The sequence below is a fragment of the Parasteatoda tepidariorum genome, chromosome 1 (genome assembly GCF_982258835.1).
Source record: "Parasteatoda tepidariorum strain Cologne lab strain chromosome 1, Ptep-v5.0, whole genome shotgun sequence".
In the NCBI taxonomy this organism is placed as follows: Eukaryota; Metazoa; Arthropoda; class Arachnida; order Araneae; family Theridiidae; genus Parasteatoda; species Parasteatoda tepidariorum.
In genome coordinates this window covers 42,660,903-42,681,558 of record NC_141755.1, presented here as the reverse complement: position 1 = coordinate 42,681,558, position 20,656 = coordinate 42,660,903, and the positions used below count along the sequence as shown (strand labels likewise).

Below are 20,656 nucleotides of genomic sequence, written 5' to 3'. Positions count from 1 at the left end.
TATTATATACCAGCTGAAATATTAGCATTAGGTTAATTTTGTCCTCAAGACTGGACCACATTCTTGCGGCAAAGAGACATTTTTCACATTACATTGTGTTACAGTTTTTATTTAGTTAGCAACGCCATCTGTTAAAGAACTTTGTTATTAATTTTGAAGCTTGTTGGAAATAATCAACTGGTTTCCTCTGCAAACTGTACATTTCTGTTTCCTCTCCACTTCTCTTTAATTTAATTTTCAAATCATCCATCTCTTTCGTTTTAAGTGGTAGTTTTTAAAACTTTCTTTTTTATATGTTAAATAATATTATGTTTATCATATACTTTCATGTTTTTTTGTTACTTTTTTCAGCCGAGGCATTCTGTAAAACTTCTTTCAGTATTAAGGCAGTTGCCACAAAGACATGGTCCTGATACTTTCTTTAGTTTTTCTGGCAAGAAAGGTGCTGTAAGTATCTAAGTCAACTGTTCTTATTTTTTCTTTTTAACTTTTAAAGTATGATTTTGTTCTCAAAAGTTGTGTATCTCTCTACTTTAGTTAGCATTAAATTTAGTGTAACATTTTTGCAGATCCATTTATTCTTAAGTTTGTCATGAAATCTAAATTTCAGTCTAGTCAGTTTTAGTTTGCATTTTTGTTAAACATTTTATTTCTATATTTACTTGTCTACACAACAGGCATGTTTTTCTTCATGTTGGTAGATTTGAAATACTATTCTCCAGTGAAGTAACTGTACGTATTGGCTAAATTTTTTTAAAAACAGTTTAAGGGTAAATTTTTTTGCAAACATCGTGAATCTTAATTAATTTTAAACCATATAAAAATTTATTTTTTTAGTATAGTATCTATTTTTCTGTAAATTTAAAATTAAATATTTCATTAAGTTTTAAATGTGAAAGATTTTGCCAAAATTTTACTTGCAGGATGGTTATGTTTGCTTAAAAATGTTTTGTAACTGATAATTATTTGTTTCTTTAAAAATTTTATTTTACGAATGGAATTTAATATAATTTTTTGCTATTTTAAAAATGTTTTATTTCTTTCCTTCAGCTGATTTTAAAATTAGTTTTTATGTTATGTTTTATCTTTTTAAAGAAATAATTTGTCATTGCACGGTTTATTTTTTATTATTTTAAATGTTTTTTTAAAAAGATTTTTCCAGTTTTAACATAAGGCTAAAACGCCATAACCATATCAGAGTTACAGTGTCACCCATATAAGTTGACCACTTGAGGTGCATTGTTTTAGATAGGTCCAAGGATAGGATAACTTATGAAGAGCTTTGAGTCTATGCATTTTTTTTTAATAAATTCCTTAATCATGTTGTTCTTATATGGACTATGTTGTTCATAATATTTACATATTTATGTTGGAAATCAAAGTAAAGATAAATATAATCAAATTTATTTACATGAATTTAAAATTGCATTAGTAAATAACCCATGCATCTAAAAGAGATTACTTACTGAACAAATTACAATTTGTTTAATAAATTTAACATTGAATTGATTATAGAAGCAATTATGTATATTTAGTGAATGATGTATACTTGGTATTTATTATAAATAATTTCTTAAAATAACAATACATATAATCAAATATGGAGTCAGATATTTTGAAAATATTTTATTTCCAAATTTGAAAAATGATTCAGTTTTATTTACAAGCTATTGATTGTAAAAGCTTTTAATAATTTCCTATGTAGTCAGCTCACAAAGTGAATTTCATTAATAGTTTATAGATTTATTTCATCCATTTGGTGAAATTTTAATACATAGCCTAATAACATAAAAAATTTTCTAAAGAATTTCTTTTCTGGTCAACTTAAAAAGTTTTTTAATTTGACTTATTTCAGTAGTCAACATACTAGATACCCAGATGGTCAAGTTATGTAGCTTTTGTTCTCTTTTATTATATAGGATAAATTAGTGATAATAGTGGTCAATTTGGACAAATGGTTAAGTGACAAGAGTTGTCAACTTGATATCTTTCACTGTATTTTTAACGACACATTATTTTCCATCTTTTATTCATTTGTTTATTCTTTGAAGTCAATTCATTAATAAAATGATTGAGCACCACATAAAAACATTTATATATTATATTTTGTAATTTATTGGACATTTTCTAATAATTCTCTTATAATCAATTTCTAATCATTAATCATTTCAAAGAATTTTTTTATATTTTGCCCTTTAACTAAAGTATTGTATTTATTTTTTAGGCTATAGCATTACCCCCTTTAGCGAGATGGCCATATCAAAATGGTTGGACATTTAGTTCATGGTTTAGGTTAGATCCAATAAATAGTGTAAATATTGAAAGAGAAAAACCATATCTATTTTGGTAAGTAAGTTTTTACTATTTTTAAGTGGCAGTTGAGAAATCTTTGTTTTATTTTATAATTATTATTTATGCTTAATGTCTTTTCAATTTGAGAGAAATAACAAATATATTTTTAAATAATGCTAATAAAATTGAAGGTTTTTCCCCCCGCCTTTTATTTAAGTGTTAATTTTATCTAATGATGCATTATAGTTATGTAAATTATGTGTAGTTCTAATCAGATACATAATTAAAAATTGTTAATTATGCATCTGATTAATAATTTATTATTTAAATTTATACAAGCAATTTTTCTTTGCTTCATATCTTAAAATAATTCATTTTGATTTAAAGTTAAGATCTTGCTTATGAATTCATAATGTTCACTCAGACAAATTTGTTTAAATGTATACACTATCTAGCATAGGGCAAAATTAATGGTCGTCACTAGCCACATTGCGACTAAGTATAAAAAATTATGATTAGAAATTTGTTTGTTTATCGACACTTTTTTCGATGCATCCCATGTGTTTCCAACTTCTTTTATTGTTTATTATACAGAATGACTATAACTCTAGAAAGTTCCAATTATTCTAAGCTGGTTCAAAATTTTAGGAAAATTGAATTTGTTTATAAAAAGTTTCATTTCAGTTCAAGTTAATTTCATTTTACTTCTTTTTCTTCCTTTTTTTTTTGATTTATACCTGATAATATGTAAAAACAAGTAATATAATTTTTAAAAAAAAGTCAATTCCTACTTAGGACAACAAATAAAATTTTTATTTTAGTTACTTTATATTAAACAAGGGGGCTTCGCCCCCTGCTCGCCAACCCCCGGAACTGCTTTTGCAGTTCATTGAATACGTTCTTAACGTCTAGCTTTTGTATACTTTTTCGAACGCTGAAGTTCCGAAAGTTTTTCACTGTAGAAAATTCTAAACCTGTGCATTTCAATATTAATTTGAAATTGAAAACAGTTCGCATATTTTTCTTAATCACACTATTCTAAATTTCAGTTGTTGAGAAAAGTAACTGTTGTAAGTTTTGTTTTAAAGTCTTTCCCACCAGAGGGCTAAAACCATGTGTTGTAAAACAATATGAAATAGTACTGAACGCCGGATGTAAAGCATCGGGTTCGATGAAGATAATTTTGTGAGAATTTTTTTGATAATTCTGTGAGAATTCACCCGATTAGCCATATGATGCTCACTACGTGCTCTTGCGCGCCGAAGCCTATCAATTAAAAGGTATTAGCGTTTTATGTAATATAGATTAGCCATATGATGCTCACTACGTGCTCTTGCGCGCAGAAGTCTATCAATTAAAAATGAAAACTGTTGCCAGCGCGAGAAAAGAAATATCATCGGTTTTATTGATAGATACGTACGTATTAGCGTTTTATATAATATAGATAATTAAAATTTTTCTCCCATATAAAACTAAAATTAATTAATTGAATTTAATTAATGAATTAATATTTGAAAAAAACTGAATTAACATCAATTGTCATACACACTATTTTAAAAAAATTTATTTAAAATTGAATGGATGAATAAAAAGTATTTTATTAACGATTGAAAAGTTGAACAAGATAGGGAGAGTGTGCACTAATAAAAAAAAAAAGACGCATGGTATCAGACAACTATAAAAGTATAAATTTGGTGACTTAGACCACACGTATTGGCACCTTTAATGTTCTTTATCGAATTTATCTGACAAAATAATTAAATATTTAAATATGCGCAATAAACTATTTTTTTGTTGTTCAAATAGAGCTATAAGTTAGAAATTATCACTGTTATTTTGAAAATATGCGAAAAACTGAATTGCTTATAATAAAATTTAAAACAATGACTAATGCTTAACCAATCAGAAAATTTCATTTTGTTTTTTGCTCATCCCTATTCTATTAATAAATTAATATTTGAAAAAACTGTATTAACATCAAGTGTCATCCACAACAAGTTCAAAAAAATGTATTTGAACTTTAGTAAATTCATAAAAACTATTTTAATATTGAAAATTTGAACAAAATATAAGGAGATTGTGAACTAATAGCAGGAATTGAATAATCAAATATAATATAATTTCATCATTATGATTACAATTATTTCAGACTGCAATTGATAAATTTTATGTTTGTTCATAAACATAATTTTTATATCACATTATACGCTCAGAAACTCAAACACTTTACCTATTTCAAGAGGTCAGGAAAAATATTTCTTCATTTTAGAAATAAACTCTGATATTTTTGAGAAATGTTTTATAATAACAATATCATTAGTGTTAGTGTTTTTTATTAATTTAAAAATTTTATTTTTTGAAAAAGTAGCCATGATTAAAAATGATACTACTGGCCTCTGGCTAGTATCAAAATTTCTTAATTTTGCCCTATACTATGAGACCAAAAATTTCCGTAAATTCACCTAAAGAAATGGATCTGAGTTTTGACTGAGTTAGATCTGTATCCAAAAGCATTGAAAGTGTTAGTAGTGGTTTGTCATTAATTGCTTACAATAAATATTGCAGACTAATAAAATGATTTTTTCCCAAGCATGTATGTAGGCATTTAATTTATTATTATTTTTTTTCAAGCTTTCGTACCTCAAAAGGAGTTGGTTACTCTGCACATTTTGTAGGAAATTGTCTTGTTTTTACATCTATGAAAGTGAAAGGTAAAGGCTACCAGCACTGTGTAAAGTATGAATTTCAACCAAGAAAGGTTTGTTTCATTGTTCTTTATGTTTAATTTATAAGTTGTCTTATAGCAAAACTTAATGATCTTTTAGATTTTATTAAAGGGAAAATACCTTTTGTTACTCACGCTTTTTTTTTTTATTACTATAATTGAAAATACTTTTCAGATTTTTCAAAACACTTGCTCTTTTTTGTCTTTTTTATTTTGATTGAAACTAACTTCTGTAGCAAAAGATATTTTTACCTAACCCACTAATGGTTCTGCGCGTAAAAAGTCATATTTTGATCTGCAGTCTTCTCCACACAGCGAAACAAGTTTTCACTGTTATTAAATAGGGAAATAGTGTATACGGAGAAACGTTATAATGCCAATGAACCCAATAATGCCAATTTTCTAAAGGGTTAATTGGTCAAAGTTAAAAGAAAAGAGTTACGTTTATAAGGTTCTGTTACTAGAAGTATATAAATGTTATAATTTGTGTGCACAAACAAATGAAATTAATTTAGATTTTTCATTTTCAATGCCATTAAAAGTTTGTTGCCTTTTCCAATGTGGGCATGTTTCTTTTTGTAAAAACATTCCAGTTTATTTATTTGTGTGTGTATATATATACACACACATAGAGTCGGACCTATATTTAACGAAGTCTAAATCCCGATTAAAAGTTTCTTATGCAGAAAATCCCCCCATTTGAAATACTTAAACAACGCGAAAGAGTTTTTAAATTTATAAACGCTAAACATAATTAAAATAGCAATTGATACATCTTTATCTTGTAAATTTTTATCTACTATCGAATTTTTCCAAATGATTTTAACATTTCATAATATGAAGATTCGGTGATTTCTTAATCATTTCTGTCTTCAACTTCCTCACAATTTACTGCTGTATTGTTTTTATTTTTCACACTGTCCAAAATATCCGATTCAGTTAATGTTTCTGTGGTTGCAGCTTTAGAATCAATAAAGAGAAAATCATTAATCAGTTCATCATTGTTAATTTTGTGGTCCTCTTTATCTGTACCCACAATTTTTTAAAGTTCTTCTAAAGAATATCATTCTTGTCTTCGGCACTTTCAAAACTCTCTGCTCATACTAAGAATCCAGCTTTACCAAAACTGTTGCGGATAGTGTGATATATATCATCACAGTTCCATGCTTTAGAAAGTTCTGTTAGACTTTCTCATAAGTTAATTTTTTGCATGGATTCCTGTATGAAATGCAAACAAAATGGGAAAGGGATTTTGCTGCTTTCTCTGAAAGTTAAGTTGCTGCAAAAATCAATTCAAGGACATTTCCCCCATAAAATGCATTAAGAAATTTGAAATGTTCTGAAATATTTTGGGAAATAGGGAAAGTCGATCGCAAAGAAAAGTTTGTTAAATAGAAAATTCACTTTGCTATTTGGAAGTTATTTTGCTAAGAAATTTTTAAAATGTTTTTTCCCCTCAAAACTTGCAAAATGGGAGCTCGTTAAATAGAAATCCGACTGTATTTATATATTGATAAGAAAATATCTGGTTTTCAAGAAAAACAAGGAAGGTAACTGAAAAATGTTACTTCAAATGTAATTATTTTCTAACTACATCACAAGTGTTTAAAGTTATTAAATTATAATTATTACAGTTAAATATTAATTTGAAGATAAAAATTCTTCCACTATTTGTTAAAACTTTAATGCAGATAAAAATTGAATTGCAAATAAAAATTATTCCACCATTTGATACAAATTTATTGCAGACTTGTGAAAGAAAGATTGTGACATTTTAGTAAATTTGGAAATATTTTCAACTAGTTGTTTAAGCTTTTCAACCGTGCTTTGTTGAGTTATAAATTAAATCATATGTAATTTTTTTTTCTGTATATTTATTATTATTTGTTGGCTATGAAAAAAAAAATATTTGAAATTGCTCTCTTTGTTATTTTACAATTCAAAAGTAATATTTGTTTTAAATATTTTAGTGGTATATGATTGCTATTGTATATATTTATAATCGTTGGAGCAAGAGTGAAATCAAATGCTTTGTTAATGGACAGCTGGCTTCAACGACTGAAATGAGTTGGCTTGTGAATAATAATGAGGTAAATGTTTTTTTATATCTTAATCTACATTTTACTAGCAAATTGTCAGTATGATAGGGAGGTTTAAATTACTATTAAGAAATTAATTGGTCTTGAAAAGTTGCAAACTACAAAATCGTCATATTGAATTTTGATTTTGAATAATGATAGGATTATCTTATAGATAATCCTACCATTATTCAAAAGTGATCTAAGAGGAAAATCTGAGTTTTTACTCCTAGAGCAGTGGTCGGCAAACTTATTAGCCAAAGAGCCAAATATGAACATTACAACAATTTTTTTTAAGAATTGGGAGCCAAATCTGCTTGTTTAGTAAACTTTTATTACATTAAATAAGTAGTACACTAAATAAAACTAAATTTCATACTTAATAAATATTTATTAATGCGAACAATGTGCTTGCATCTCCTTGGAAAGTTTGAGTAAATCAGATTTGTATGTTGTTGTTTTTAATTTTAGGCATGATTCCAAGTTCTCATCAATAAGACGACTTGTAAGTTTACTCTTGATAATGTTCATGCTTGAAAACGATTGTTCGCATATACATATAGAACCAAAAAGGGAAAGAACAGCAACGGCGAGCTTTTTCAGCTGGTCGTAAGAGTCAGAAATACTATTCCAAGCGTTGAAAATGATCATGTCTTCCTTCTCCAGGTCATTCAAAGCAGACCACTTGTGTTGTGAACTAATATCAAATTTTTTCTTCTCCAATACTTCCAATTCAACACAAAGACGTTCGAATTTAGAGCGCCATATCTCCTTGTTTTCTAAATCCAGCTATTGTATTTCAAAGCTACCAATGTCAATTTCAAGAGGAGAAAATTTCAACTCTGTTATCGTAGCATTAAGAGGATTTTTGACAAATGCTAAAGTTGCTCTGATGTTTTTAAATTCCTGAAACGTGCTGAGAAATGCTTCCCTCATATTTAAAATTATTGTTTTGAAATGGTGTTTATCAATAGAGGAATTATTTTCTTGGCAATGCTTCAGCTGGCTCGGAAAGTGAGACAATGTTTCCCTTTCGAAATCCTGAGAAAATATGGATAATTTGTTTTCAAATGTTATTACTTCTTCTAACATCGAAAAAATTAAGTTTCCTTAGTATAAATAGAAAAATAGAAGTTATTGAAAAATTGATTACAAATTTTGTACCGGAACCACAAACATACATAGCAGGTGTAATAAAATCGTATAAAAATACCTGTAAGATTTGCAGCTAGATTGAAAAATACAACAACTTTTTAATAAGTCAGGACAACGGCAGACACGGTAGATGAGACAAAACTGTTCACACTGCAACTGCTGGTCTATGATGCCAATTTGTACCCCCACTACTTTAGAAAAAGTATGCGCGCACATGCTTGTGGTACCTTTGTATCACACCGGAGTACGCCGAAAATGTACGAACAATTTCAGCCGGTTGCTTGTACATGGTTTGTGCTTACGTTTAGAAAATTGATAAAATTAAACTCGATGTTCGTCACGTATTTTTACAACAATATAAAATTTTAAATACCTATCTATCTTTTAACTTTAACAAAGAATTATGCATGTTCTCGATTTATAGAAGAATTTTAATTTATCAAAATAAGAAGTAATTTTTTTCTAACCAAGTTTTTTTTAAATGAAAATATTATTGCGCCTTCCGTGGATATTTATACCAGAGCCGCACTTAAGGAGCCAAAGAGCCACATGCGGCTCTGGAGCCGCACTTTGCCGACCACTGTCCTAGAGGATCCAACTCTATTTGAGTGTTTCAGTGAAAATAATGCACATTGTTTGTGTAAATGGTTTGGATTCTAATTCATGCAAGTTATCATGCCTGCAATTTTTGTACCTCAGGCAGCGTTACATAGATTTGCTTCTATGATTTTTGTTAAGGCATGATCTGATCACATCGACCTTACCATTTTCAGTTCATAATCTTAAATGTGTTGTAAGAGCTAATTAGTTGCTGAAGTGTTAAGTAGTGTACAAGTTTTGTGGATTTCTTACTCGTTTATTCTTTGAATAAAGCCATTTGACAAAAGACATTTTGCCATTAGATATTCTTAACTATTATTAACTAATACTTTTTATATGAAATTAGTTAACTGTCTTTGTGCATTGTATTAAATGTTTATTGAATATATGTTTCATTTTTAATTTCATGAATCTTCAAATACTTTTAGCCCTTTGATAAGTGTTACATTGGTGCTGCTCCTGAATTGGAGGAAGAACATGTTTTTTGTGGACAGATGTCTGCGATGTATCTTTTTAGTGAAGCTCTTTCAACTCACCAGATATGTGCCATCCATAGGTTAGGTCCAGGTTACCAGGTATGCACTGTAATGACATCTAAACAACAATTCAATAATAAAACTCTTTTATTAATTAAATTATTTTAATTTTTAGAGTCAATTTCGGTTTGATGGGGAAGCGAGTTCATCTTTACCAGAAAATTTAAAAAGGGTAATTTTATTAGTAGTAAATTTTGTCATATTGTGATGTCATAATTAGTTTTTATTATAGGTTTTATGCTATGCAAATATTCTATCACTTAATATCTTATTGTTATTACATAATTTTATAAAATGGCTCATTTTATGATCACATTAACAGTGTTCACGCTAAACTATTGTCAATGTGAGTACTAGGGTTCCATTAAAATTATAGGTCCTGCTTCAAATAAAAAGAAATTTAAAAATGAGTGTCTGATATTTCAAGTTAGGAGCATATTATTTAATAAAAAATATAATAAAAAAATGCTCAAATTATAAATATAATTCAGTTGTAATACCCAGCTATAACAAACCCGGGTTATAATGAACATGCTGTTGTAATGAATGTTATTAGTGATTCCATCTAAACTCCAATGAGTGCTATTTCAAATGTTTAATGTAAACAGCTGAAAAAGTGTTAGTTCATTCATAGTTGACTCAGTTTTCTTTTTTGTAGCTGTTCAAATAAATAATGTGAAAATTTTTTATCGATGCTATAAGTTCAAAGTATATAATTGACTTTTAATCAAAAATGAAGTAATACACATTATAAAGGAATGTTTAATATGAGTCATTTCGCTTAAATGAATAATGAAAATGATTTCAAAAATAGACATATGGAAAAGAAAAATGGTTTTATAGAAATTCCAGCTTTATGTAGTGTAATGCTCTCAATATTCAACAATGTTCTTCAATATTCAGTAATGTTCAGTTCTTTCTTTATTCAGTTCGTCCAAAATGCAGAAATAAAAAAAATAATACCTTAAAACTTCCTAAAATGAATGATCGTTCCTGCCTAAAATGAAAAAAATATAGAAAAGATAAACTTTTAGAAATTTTTTTATTTGTTAACAATCACTTTTTGTTACATTTTGTCACATCGAATTTTAAATATCTGACTTTTTTAAATTTCAATTTCACAGGAACTATAAAGTACGTTTTTGTGTCTGATTTCTTAACTTAAATATAGTCTACATTTATTAATTAGCATGTTTGCAGTCACCTCTCAAACTATTAAGATTAAATCTTAGAATGTGAAGATCCGATCATTAGATCAAAAGTTATTCAGGGTGGTCCTTTTCTTGTTTTTCGCCTTGTACTTCTTTTTTTGAAGAATATAAAAAAGCAGACAATGATCACTTAAATCCCAAATGTTTGATAATTTCCTAGCATTTCTTAAACCACTGTCGAGAAAAGCATAGAATTTTAAAGTTGAAGGGACAAAATCGTCAAAAATTGTTAGAATAAAAACTATTTCATATAAACATGAATTAAAACTTCTTAATATCTCCTCATATTTAATCAAGCCAATTTTTTTATTCCAAATCATTTTGAATATTGGTGAAAATTATGTTCTCCAGTTAAGTTTGTTTTCTAAAAGTAACAAAGTAGTGATTACATTTCGACAATAGTTTGTAGTCACTATATTTAAAAAAAAGTCGTTGTAGTTAACTACAATTATAATAAATTGTACAATTGTAGTAAAGTAGTTGTTAACTACAAAGAAAATGTTTTTATGAACACTGATTTTGGATATAATGAGCCACTGTTTTTAGTGTACTTATTACTGAGTCCTCAGATGATTCATTATAAAGGACTTGTTTTGAAATTTTCATTTCAGGAAAAGTGAGCAGCATTTTCTGAAATTTTTTGAATGTTTTGTTGTCAGCTAGAATTTTTTTGTCATGTAATATTTTAACAGTAAAAAATCCTTTGCAGGTATTGTATGATGGCAAACTCTCAAGTGCCATAGTGTTCATGTATAATCCTGTAGCCACGGATAGTCAGCTATGTTTGCAAGCTGCTCCAAAGGGAAATATTTCCTTCTTTGTCCACACACCTCATGCACTCATGTTGCAAGTAAGTTAGATATTTTTATGAAATAAGTAGTCAAAAAGTTGTTTTGTTTTTATAATTAAGTTATATTTTTATGAAGGAGCTAGGGGGCTAAGCCGCCTGTTCACTTACGCTCACCAACAGGCAACAGGGCCCTCTTAAAAGCATGCAGGGCCCCTGGGCAAAGAAATTTTTTGGGCCCTTATAACTTGTCATACTGCTTAAAATGGAACTAAAGAACTTCACATACATAAAATAAAGCATTTTTAACATATGCAATAATTTGAACAAATTTAAATACATTTTGATTTAAATGTATTTAAATTTGTTTTTAGTAGACCCAAAAAAACTGAATTCGCATAAAAATTTCATTAGAACGTAGAAAAATAGATTTTGGTTGCCTTTTTAAATTTCCCTGGTGATAAACTATTCAAATTATTGTTGTTTGTACGATAATCAATCACTATTTGTAGAAAGAAAAACAAAAAACACACTTTATACAATATAATATATTTATTTTAAGCAATATGTAAGGCAATTTTGTTTAGTCTTAGTTTTTTTTTAATGCAATTTATAAAAGTAAGATTCTCAAGGGCCCCCTGAGTGCCGGGTGTGCCCATGCGTAAAGACGGTACTGCTCACCAACCCCAGTGATTGTTTTGCAATAAATGCTGTTTCTTGGCATGAAACAGTTGAAATTCCAAAAAGAATACTTGTCCCCTTATATTTTCTTTATAATATACTATTAAGATCTATTAGTGAACATAAATCATTTTTCTAAGTAATCATTTTTTGAAATAACATTTGAAATTAAAAGTATATTTTTATGACAAATTAGGTGAGTTTACGACTGTAATTTAATATTTTTGCTTGCCAAACGAACAGTTGTATATTTTAATTGCAATTTTTGCTTTCATCACTTTGTGCATGAAGCTGAAAGTTAAGTTCTAAATCATTTAATAAATATCTCTAGCCGTAATTCATAATAGTATATTATTGTAATTTTTACCAAAGAATAATATTTGTAAAACGGTTAATAAGATCAGACACAGATTTAAATCTTTTTATCTTAAAATGTAATGTAGAATTACGTTATTCTAACAATAATAATTATAAAAACAATCCTCTTAAACTCTTAATTTAGAAAACAAACAAAATCAAAATTGTAATAATAACAGTACAGGTAAAAACCTTTAAATTAGAAATGCAAAAATATTTATAGAAAACGGTCCCTTTATGACTTATATAAATTTTATACTAATGACAATCAAACAAATATGAAAATTAATGTGAGAAAACTGGATCGATCCTAAACTAAACTAAACTCAGTGGCGCGCACAGCCCGTTGAGAGCCAAGGCCTACTGTGCCCATCTCAGTTTTCTTAACCTTAGGCTCTGGGGTGCAGGAGCAGGTGTTCCAGTCAGCTGGTCAGCCGAACTCGGAACCCCCAGTGTTTAGTTCACAAGCATGCTTGGTACTCATTTATCGACCCACTGAAGGGGTGAAAGGCTGAGTCAACTTTGCCCGGCCCGAGGAGAAAACTGGATCCTACCCTGTGATTTTCCAGCCAATAAAAATACTTGACAACAATGGAAAACTGCGATACCATCATTAGATTTTTATATAGTAAGAAGTCACATTGTTGATTATTTTTGTAATATTTGTCTTTATTTTTAGGATGTAAAAGCCATTACAACATATTCCATCCACAGTACTCTAAATTCTATTGGTGGAATTCAGGTATTTCTATTTTTGTTATTATTTTAAATGAAATACGCTTGTAATGGTTTTAATCTCTTTCAAATTTTTATTTATGTATCATATCAAATAATATATAGCTAAAGAATCTTCTTAATTTCATTCAAGAATAGTTTTAAAAAGTTCAATTTTTTTCTTTAAAAGTTCAATTTCTTTCTTTCCTTTTTTCTTTATCTAATTATAATTTTTTTAACGGAGACATGTTTAGACACATCTTTTTGGTATAATGTAACCTAAAAAGTGTTTCATTCAAATTTAATTTGGAACATTTGAAAAAACTAACTGAACAAAGTTTATTGTTTTAGAAAAATATTCCTATTCCAGATTTCTTTAATTTGTTTTATTAATTTTCAAGTTTAATCTCTATATTATAAGAAATGTTAAAACTTTTTGGATAAAAAATATATTTAACAGCAATCGATAATAAATCATGCAAATTTGATAGCTTGCTCATTGGAACAAATTTCTTACAGGAAACTCAAATTGAAAGTTTTCCTTTGTTTTAATAGGCGTCAATACTCGTAAAATGTAATATTATACCACAGTGGTACTAGCAGCATTTGCCAATTTTTCTACCCATAATTGGCGCCACAATCATATTTGTGCGTGTCTTCTATTTTATTTATTAATTATTCTCTCTCTCTTTGTGAGTTTAACTTGCCATCGTCATATAACTGGGTGCTGGGTGTTGAACACCACATAGTTTTAATTCCTTTTTTAATTCTACCTTTCAGAATCAACTATTTTCCCCTCTTTACGGAAATTTTGTTTGTAAGTAAGTAATTCAAGGTAGTATTCTCACAGCATGTAATTCATGCACATCCAATCACTCCAAGGGAAAGTAAGAACCTGGTTGGTGAAATATATATTTTTTTGTGAAAAACTCAGCAATCACTATTTTCTCTCAAATCCAATGGGAGGTGTGTCAACTGCAGTAAGAATGCCTTTTTTTACGGTCCTAATTTAAAAAGTTTAAAAAAAGTCTTAAAAACAACAGAAATGTTTAGAAATAATTTGTCTTTAAAAGAGAATGATTGAGTGAATAAAAAAAAAAAAAAAAAAAGAAAGAAAAATCATAAAAGACTGGCTGATGATTATGGAGAAATAAAATCTTTTTGTCTCAATACAATAAGAAAAAGAATAAATAAAGACTGTAATTTATTGTGTTTTACGTTAGCCTGTTTAAAAAATCCTTACAGAAATTCATTGTTCATTTAATCCATTAAAAAATTGCTACAAATTTAAAAGTTATGAATTAAAAACAATGTATCTCTTTGCTTTTTTTCACTCTGTATTTTCTTTCATGACCTTCCTTTCTGAACAAGAGAAAAAAAAGTCTGTTTTCATTGTCACGTCATGTTAGAGGATAACAAATAAGCCACCTAATGATCCTCTTCTCCCCTACTAACTTAGAACAGCATTTGGGAAGTGGTCAATTTCATTCTTGTTGCAGTTTAATTCATCTAAATTTTCTGTGTGAATTTGAATCGATTAAAATCTAAAAGTGTTAGTTGCACTTCAGAATTTAAATTTAAAACTATTACAAAAGTCTGAAAAGGAGAAAACTGGGCGGTTGGAATGTATTTTAATATAGGTTTATCAAATATTCCTCTTTGTAGAAAATCTATAGAAAAGCTTTTAGTAACAGGCAAACAAAGGGATTCTGAGGAAAGAGGTCTAGCTGCATTGTCTGCATTAGAATCAGAATTAAATCGCTAAATCCTCAGTAGAATAGAGAAAGAAATTTCAATTGTGTTCTAACAGATGAAAAAGGAATATCCAATTTCATTGGCAGCCATTGATAGTGCCATTGATTGATATCCAATTTGATTGGCAGCCGATTTATGAAGCACTGAAATATGAAGGTAAGAGCCCATACTACTATTGGACAGTGCTAACCCTCAGATTGGAGATAAAAATGTGTGTAATTTCTAAATTTAACAAGACCCGTAATAACAGATAATAAGTTCAGAGAAAACGATATTATGAGCATGGATTAGGTACTACTTAATTGCCCCTCCCACTAAACAGTACTATTGGTTCCTGCAGTGTGAGTTCTGCCACTGTTACGATGACAGGGAACAAGAAGACAGCTGTCACTGTAGTTTTAGCGTGCTTTGCTGTAGGAGCAAAGCTTGCTCCTTTTGTTATTCTCAAGCAGAAGACAAGGCCGAGAAAGAATTTTCCCAAAGGAATCAAGGTTAAGGTAAACGTGACATAATTGTTATCAGTATGGAGTGGGTGGATGGGCACTTTCTTTTATTTTAAAAAATTGTTGATTATGTACTCAATTTGGAATCACATAATGTTTGTAATTTTTCTTTTATTTAATATTTTATTTTTTGATATATTTTATTTCATATTTCATAATTAAAAGTTCAAGATTTTTTTATTTAATGTTTCGTTTTTAAATAAAAACTATTTCATTTTATTACCTATTTATACTTTACTCTTGTATCACAGAATGATATGTCGGCTGAGATAATGCATCAATCCAGGTAATATGATGAAAATTAGGGAGCAGTACTTCATAATCTTCATTATTAAGATAATATGAAGTAATTTTTATTAAGATAATATGAAATAATATCTCAGTAGTCATAGAATAAATTTAGTGAAGTATATTTTTCTGCGATAAACTCACCAATCAGGCTCTCTTTTTCTCTCACTCACAATCCAAGGTACTACGCCTGCAAGAAAAAGTAAATATTTAATCAAATGCAATGAATTCAAATTTCAAAACATCAAATTAATTTTAGATATATAATTTTAACCAACAGCATTAGACATTTTTTTAACTTGCTATTAATTTTTCTTATAAAGTTTTAATTATGTTCATTTTGTTTAATCTTTTAGGTTTTATTTCCATTATTGGGTCAGCTAGATATTCCAACTGGTATCACTCTACCGAAAAACCAAGAGAAAAAACCAACAACATGGTATGCTTCATCAATACTCAAAAATAAAAAAAATTATATTTTGTTTTCAGTAATTTTATCTTTTTAAATAAAAAATAAATGCTGTCAATGTTAAATTTTATGAAAAATATATTTCACAAGATGCTTTACACAAAGTTAGAAACATTGTGCTTGCAACAAAACAAAGACATTCATTTTTTTGGTGGGTTTTGCATTCTTTGAAATCTAAAGAGCACACATTTTCTAAATTAATATAAATTAATAATTTACTATATGTGCTGAAATATGAATACAGCTCAATTTAAGTTGTCCACTTATGGTTCGTTGTTTTAATAGACAATTGAAGCAGGTGGTCAATTTATAGATGGGGAGAGTCATTTTTTTTCTTTTTCATCATATTATTCATTTATGTATAAGTATAACATATATAATGTATATTATTATGAATGTTATTAGTTTCCAATATGGTTAACCCACAAAGGGGTTTAGATTAGTTTTTAATGCTATTTTACCAATTCAGTGAAATTCAAATGCATAATATCAATTTTTGAAAACCTTTTTTTCCCCTGAACAATTTATAAGGATTTCAGATCAGCATTTCATCAAATACCAAGTAATAAAGAGGAAAGAAGTTATGTTGAATAAAATTCAGTGAAAACTCTGGATTGCCTAATCAATTGCATTCCAGAAATTCATAATCTCACAGTATCTGAGATGGTCATAGAGCACTGGATTAAAAAACCCAAAGAAATAATTATATTTTAGTATTTATTTATTTTTTATTCATGCAGCTAGATCATATTTTTTGATAACTTGATCATATTTTTTGCTTATTTTATGCATTCAATAGAAGCCTACTATAGATCTTTTTCGTTAGTTATTCTATAATTATATTATTGACTTCTTTGAAAACCCTATTTTTATATTACAGTGTTTTTAACCAATTTAAATTACAATTGAAAGTGTAAAAAGTTGTTTCAAACATGTTTACTCATTTCAGTGTTTCTTAATTAGTTTTAATCAAGTATATGTATTCATTTTAATTGTACTTTATACAGCTCTACTCTAATTGGTTTTGTTTGCGATTTGGTGGAGAACTCTCCTACCGTCCAACAGCACATGATCCAAAACAAAGCTTTTTTGGTTATTAGCTATTTATTACAAAAAGTAAGATGATTAAAGTATATTTTACAAAAATATTTTAAAGATACTTTCAATATTTTGTTACAAATTAATACTTTTTTTTCCTTCAAAATTCTTTTCTTTCAATAGGCTTCTAGAGATCATATAACAGAGGAAGTGTTATTATCTTTCTTAAATCTTACAAAGTACTTGGTCACAGTTAACAATAGTAACAGTGAGTTATTGTTGAAACAACTGCTTGACCACATTTTATTCAATCCGGCCCTGTGGATTTACACTCCAACTGTTGTAAGTAGATAAGCTCTTCCATTTTCCAAGTTTGTTTTATATTGTGTACAGTTATGGAAATTTTAGAATCAAGAACAGCTGAGATAAATTTCTCGTTTAAGATATAAGATTTAATATTTGAATAGAATTCTAAAATAAGTTACATTTAAATAAGTCAAAAGTAAATGCCAAAAATAAAACACGAAACAGAAATTTTGTTTTAAAGTAGGAAATAAAAGAAAATCATGGCATTAGCATAATTACTTTATGAATTATTATTTTTTTATTTAATAAAGTTTAAACTATTTTTTTCTGTCACTGTAAACTGAGTTAAATCTTAAATAAATTTGCATTTTTTTATCACTTTTAATCTATTTGTATACTTTGGGGTTAAATGTTCCCAAACATTTTGTTTCGATGTTAATGTAGAAATAAATAAAATAGTCAGGGTGCGTAGCATTTTTAAAAAGTGCTTAAAGATGGTTATTTTCGATTTTAATTTTTTAAAAGCCCTTAAAGGTGTTTTTTTTGTTAGGTGTTTTTATAAACTGCTTAATTTTCCCTTTTCCAAAATAAGATTTTTAAAAAAATTTTTACCATGTCGATTTTTGCCACGAATTACGCAAGAAGGTGGTATTCACATTATTCCACTCAACATTTTTACAAGCGTTAAAGTTCAACATGGTCAATAATATTAATCTTGATAACTTTTTCATATACTTTTATAAATAACTTTTATTTAAATCTAAAAAATGCACCCAATAACTTTTTTAAAATTATAGTTATATAACTAATATTAATATTAACTTTAATTTTGAATTAATTTTTTTTATTTAATTAAATAAGGTAACTATTAATTTTAAAAATAGAATGAGTGACTCAATATGAAAGATATTTAAAGTTGTGCATAAATTGTTATTATGATAACTAATACAATCAGGAAAAGAGCTCTCTGTCAGAAACTACTTATTTTATTATGATCATGTAAAAGTCATGAAAATGTGTTTGCATTTCGTTGATGAAAAAACTTTCAACAATAGGGGGAAAAAATTTTATTAGTGCACATATCCAAATTATGATATATATATTTTTAAAGTGCTCGAAATATTTTTTGATTTTTTAAAAGGTGCTTATTTATTTTTGGAAAATTAGGTTACACATACTAAAAGTATTTTTTTTTTACTTCCATTCAAATAGAATATTAAAAAAGTAACATCTATGTCATAGGGAAATCATAAGGAGTTCTTTCATAGAAGAAACATCTTTGTCCATGTTCAGCTTTTGATCATAAAACATTTTACTATTTCAGGTCAATAATCAATTTTTTCTAATTTCCTTTTTTAATTAACTTTATATGTGTTTAAATTTTAGGTTCAAACAAAGCTTTTTACGTACCTTGCAACAGATTTTCTGGCGGATACACAAATATATAGTAATGTTCGTCGAATAAGCACTGTTTTGCAAACAATGCACACTTTGAAATATTATTACTGGGTGGTTAATCCAAGAAACAAAAGTGGAATAACTCCCAAAGGAATAGGTATGGAATTTTCTTTATTTAATTCAATAAAAATGAAGATTATCTTGTTGTGAAAGATTTTGTGACGTGTGAAGCATTTTACTATGTTAAATATTTAGTAACTATATTGTTATAACTAAAAAGTTATTCAGTAAAGAAATGCTGAATCATGTTAAAAATTTTAATAAAAATTTAAAAGGGGTTATTCACTAACTTACATTTGTAATATGAATTAAAGATGTAAAAAAGCTGAATTACGCATTTTGCAATTAACTATTTATTCTTATACTATCACAATATTTTTTTTGTAAAATATATTGTTTGTCTTTTGTTGTGATATTTTTCTAATAATTTGATGAAGGAAAAAAAAGAGAAAGTATTTCGTTGTTAGATTGGGACTCAAGTGATTCTGCAGAAATATTTTACTCTGCTTTCTAAATATTTCAGTTAAAAGACTGTTTTTATATTGTAATTTTTATTGAAAATAATAATTCAATCTAAAATCACTCCTTTTAAATATATTTTATCAATATTAATATGCTTAAATAAGGATTAAAACTTTATCAAACATATTTTTATTTTTAATTCAGATATAATTAAAACTTTTTAGTTATTAAGAAAGAAACAGTACAATTTAAATTCTTTTATTATTATTATTTTGATTAGTTGTAATATTTATTTATTGGGCTAAATATAACATATAAATAAATGCAGAAAATTAGATTACTTTTTGTTAACAAACAAATTTGTTTGTCCTCTTAATTTTTTGAAACCTTTTTACAATTAGTATGTTTTGTCTTTTGCAGATGGTCCCCGTCCTAATCAAAATGATATAATGTCCATTCGTGCTTACATTCTGTTATTTTTAAAGCAATTGATTTTAAAAGGAAATGGGGTCAAAGAAGATGAGCTACAAAGCATACTGAACTATTTGACTACCGTCCATGAGGTAAATTTTATTATTTCCTAAAATAAAATTTACCTAAATAATTACCTAACAAAAAATAAAATTTCCTAAAATAAAATTTAAGATTCAATGCTAAAAAAATGCTTGTTTTTCTTTCTAATTTTATTGATTTTAAAAAAAAATAAAAATTATTCTTACATACTGTATGCATTTTATATTATTTCTCACATTATGAAGTATATTTTTTGATTAATATTATTTTTTATGTATGAATAAGTTGGGGGATAATTGAAAATTAATCAAGACTTAACTATATTATGGGATGAAGAAAAAAAAAAGACTAAGAGTTATCCATTAGAAATATTTAAAGAAAAAAATGTTGTAAAATTGAAGAAAAAAAGAAATAAAACTACTATTCTTCAAACAAAACTTAAGTGCTAAAAATAGTATTTTCCAAAAAAGAGTATCTAGAAATGTTAAAAGAACTATAGCCCATAAAAGCAAGAGATTCTATATAGAAGCAAAATAGAAAAAATAAAAATCTATCTTTATTCTTGAAAAAAAAAAGAATTAAAGCTGAACATCTCAGTTTTCCAATTAATGAATTTTCAAGAAAAAATAAAGAAGAAAAAATAGAAATGGAATCCCTTTATAGAATAAACAGAAGAATATATTAAATAGTAGAAACAAAAATCCTTTTAATTGCTGCATCTTAATAAT

The 20,656-nt window shown here is 27.3% G+C and overlaps 1 protein-coding gene across 5 annotated transcripts in view; it reads left to right on the top strand.

Moving 5' to 3' along the window:
- rg (A kinase anchor protein rugose) overlaps nt 1–20,656 on the top strand; it is a 244,306-nt gene that overhangs the window by 81,918 nt on the left and 141,732 nt on the right. For all 5 annotated transcript variants that reach the window (XM_087162540.1, XM_087162543.1, XM_087162539.1 and 2 more), the window contains exons 5-17: nt 352–447; nt 2,225–2,346; nt 4,924–5,050; nt 6,988–7,107; nt 9,279–9,425; nt 9,502–9,558; nt 11,307–11,447; nt 13,102–13,164; nt 16,039–16,121; nt 17,159–17,267; nt 17,373–17,531; nt 18,882–19,050; nt 19,836–19,978. In XM_087162540.1, coding sequence (XP_087018666.1) covers nt 352–447; nt 2,225–2,346; nt 4,924–5,050; nt 6,988–7,107; nt 9,279–9,425; nt 9,502–9,558; nt 11,307–11,447; nt 13,102–13,164; nt 16,039–16,121; nt 17,159–17,267; nt 17,373–17,531; nt 18,882–19,050; nt 19,836–19,978 — 1,536 coding nt within the window. The remainder of the gene's footprint in view (nt 1–351; nt 448–2,224; nt 2,347–4,923; nt 5,051–6,987; nt 7,108–9,278; nt 9,426–9,501; nt 9,559–11,306; nt 11,448–13,101; nt 13,165–16,038; nt 16,122–17,158; nt 17,268–17,372; nt 17,532–18,881; nt 19,051–19,835; nt 19,979–20,656) is intronic.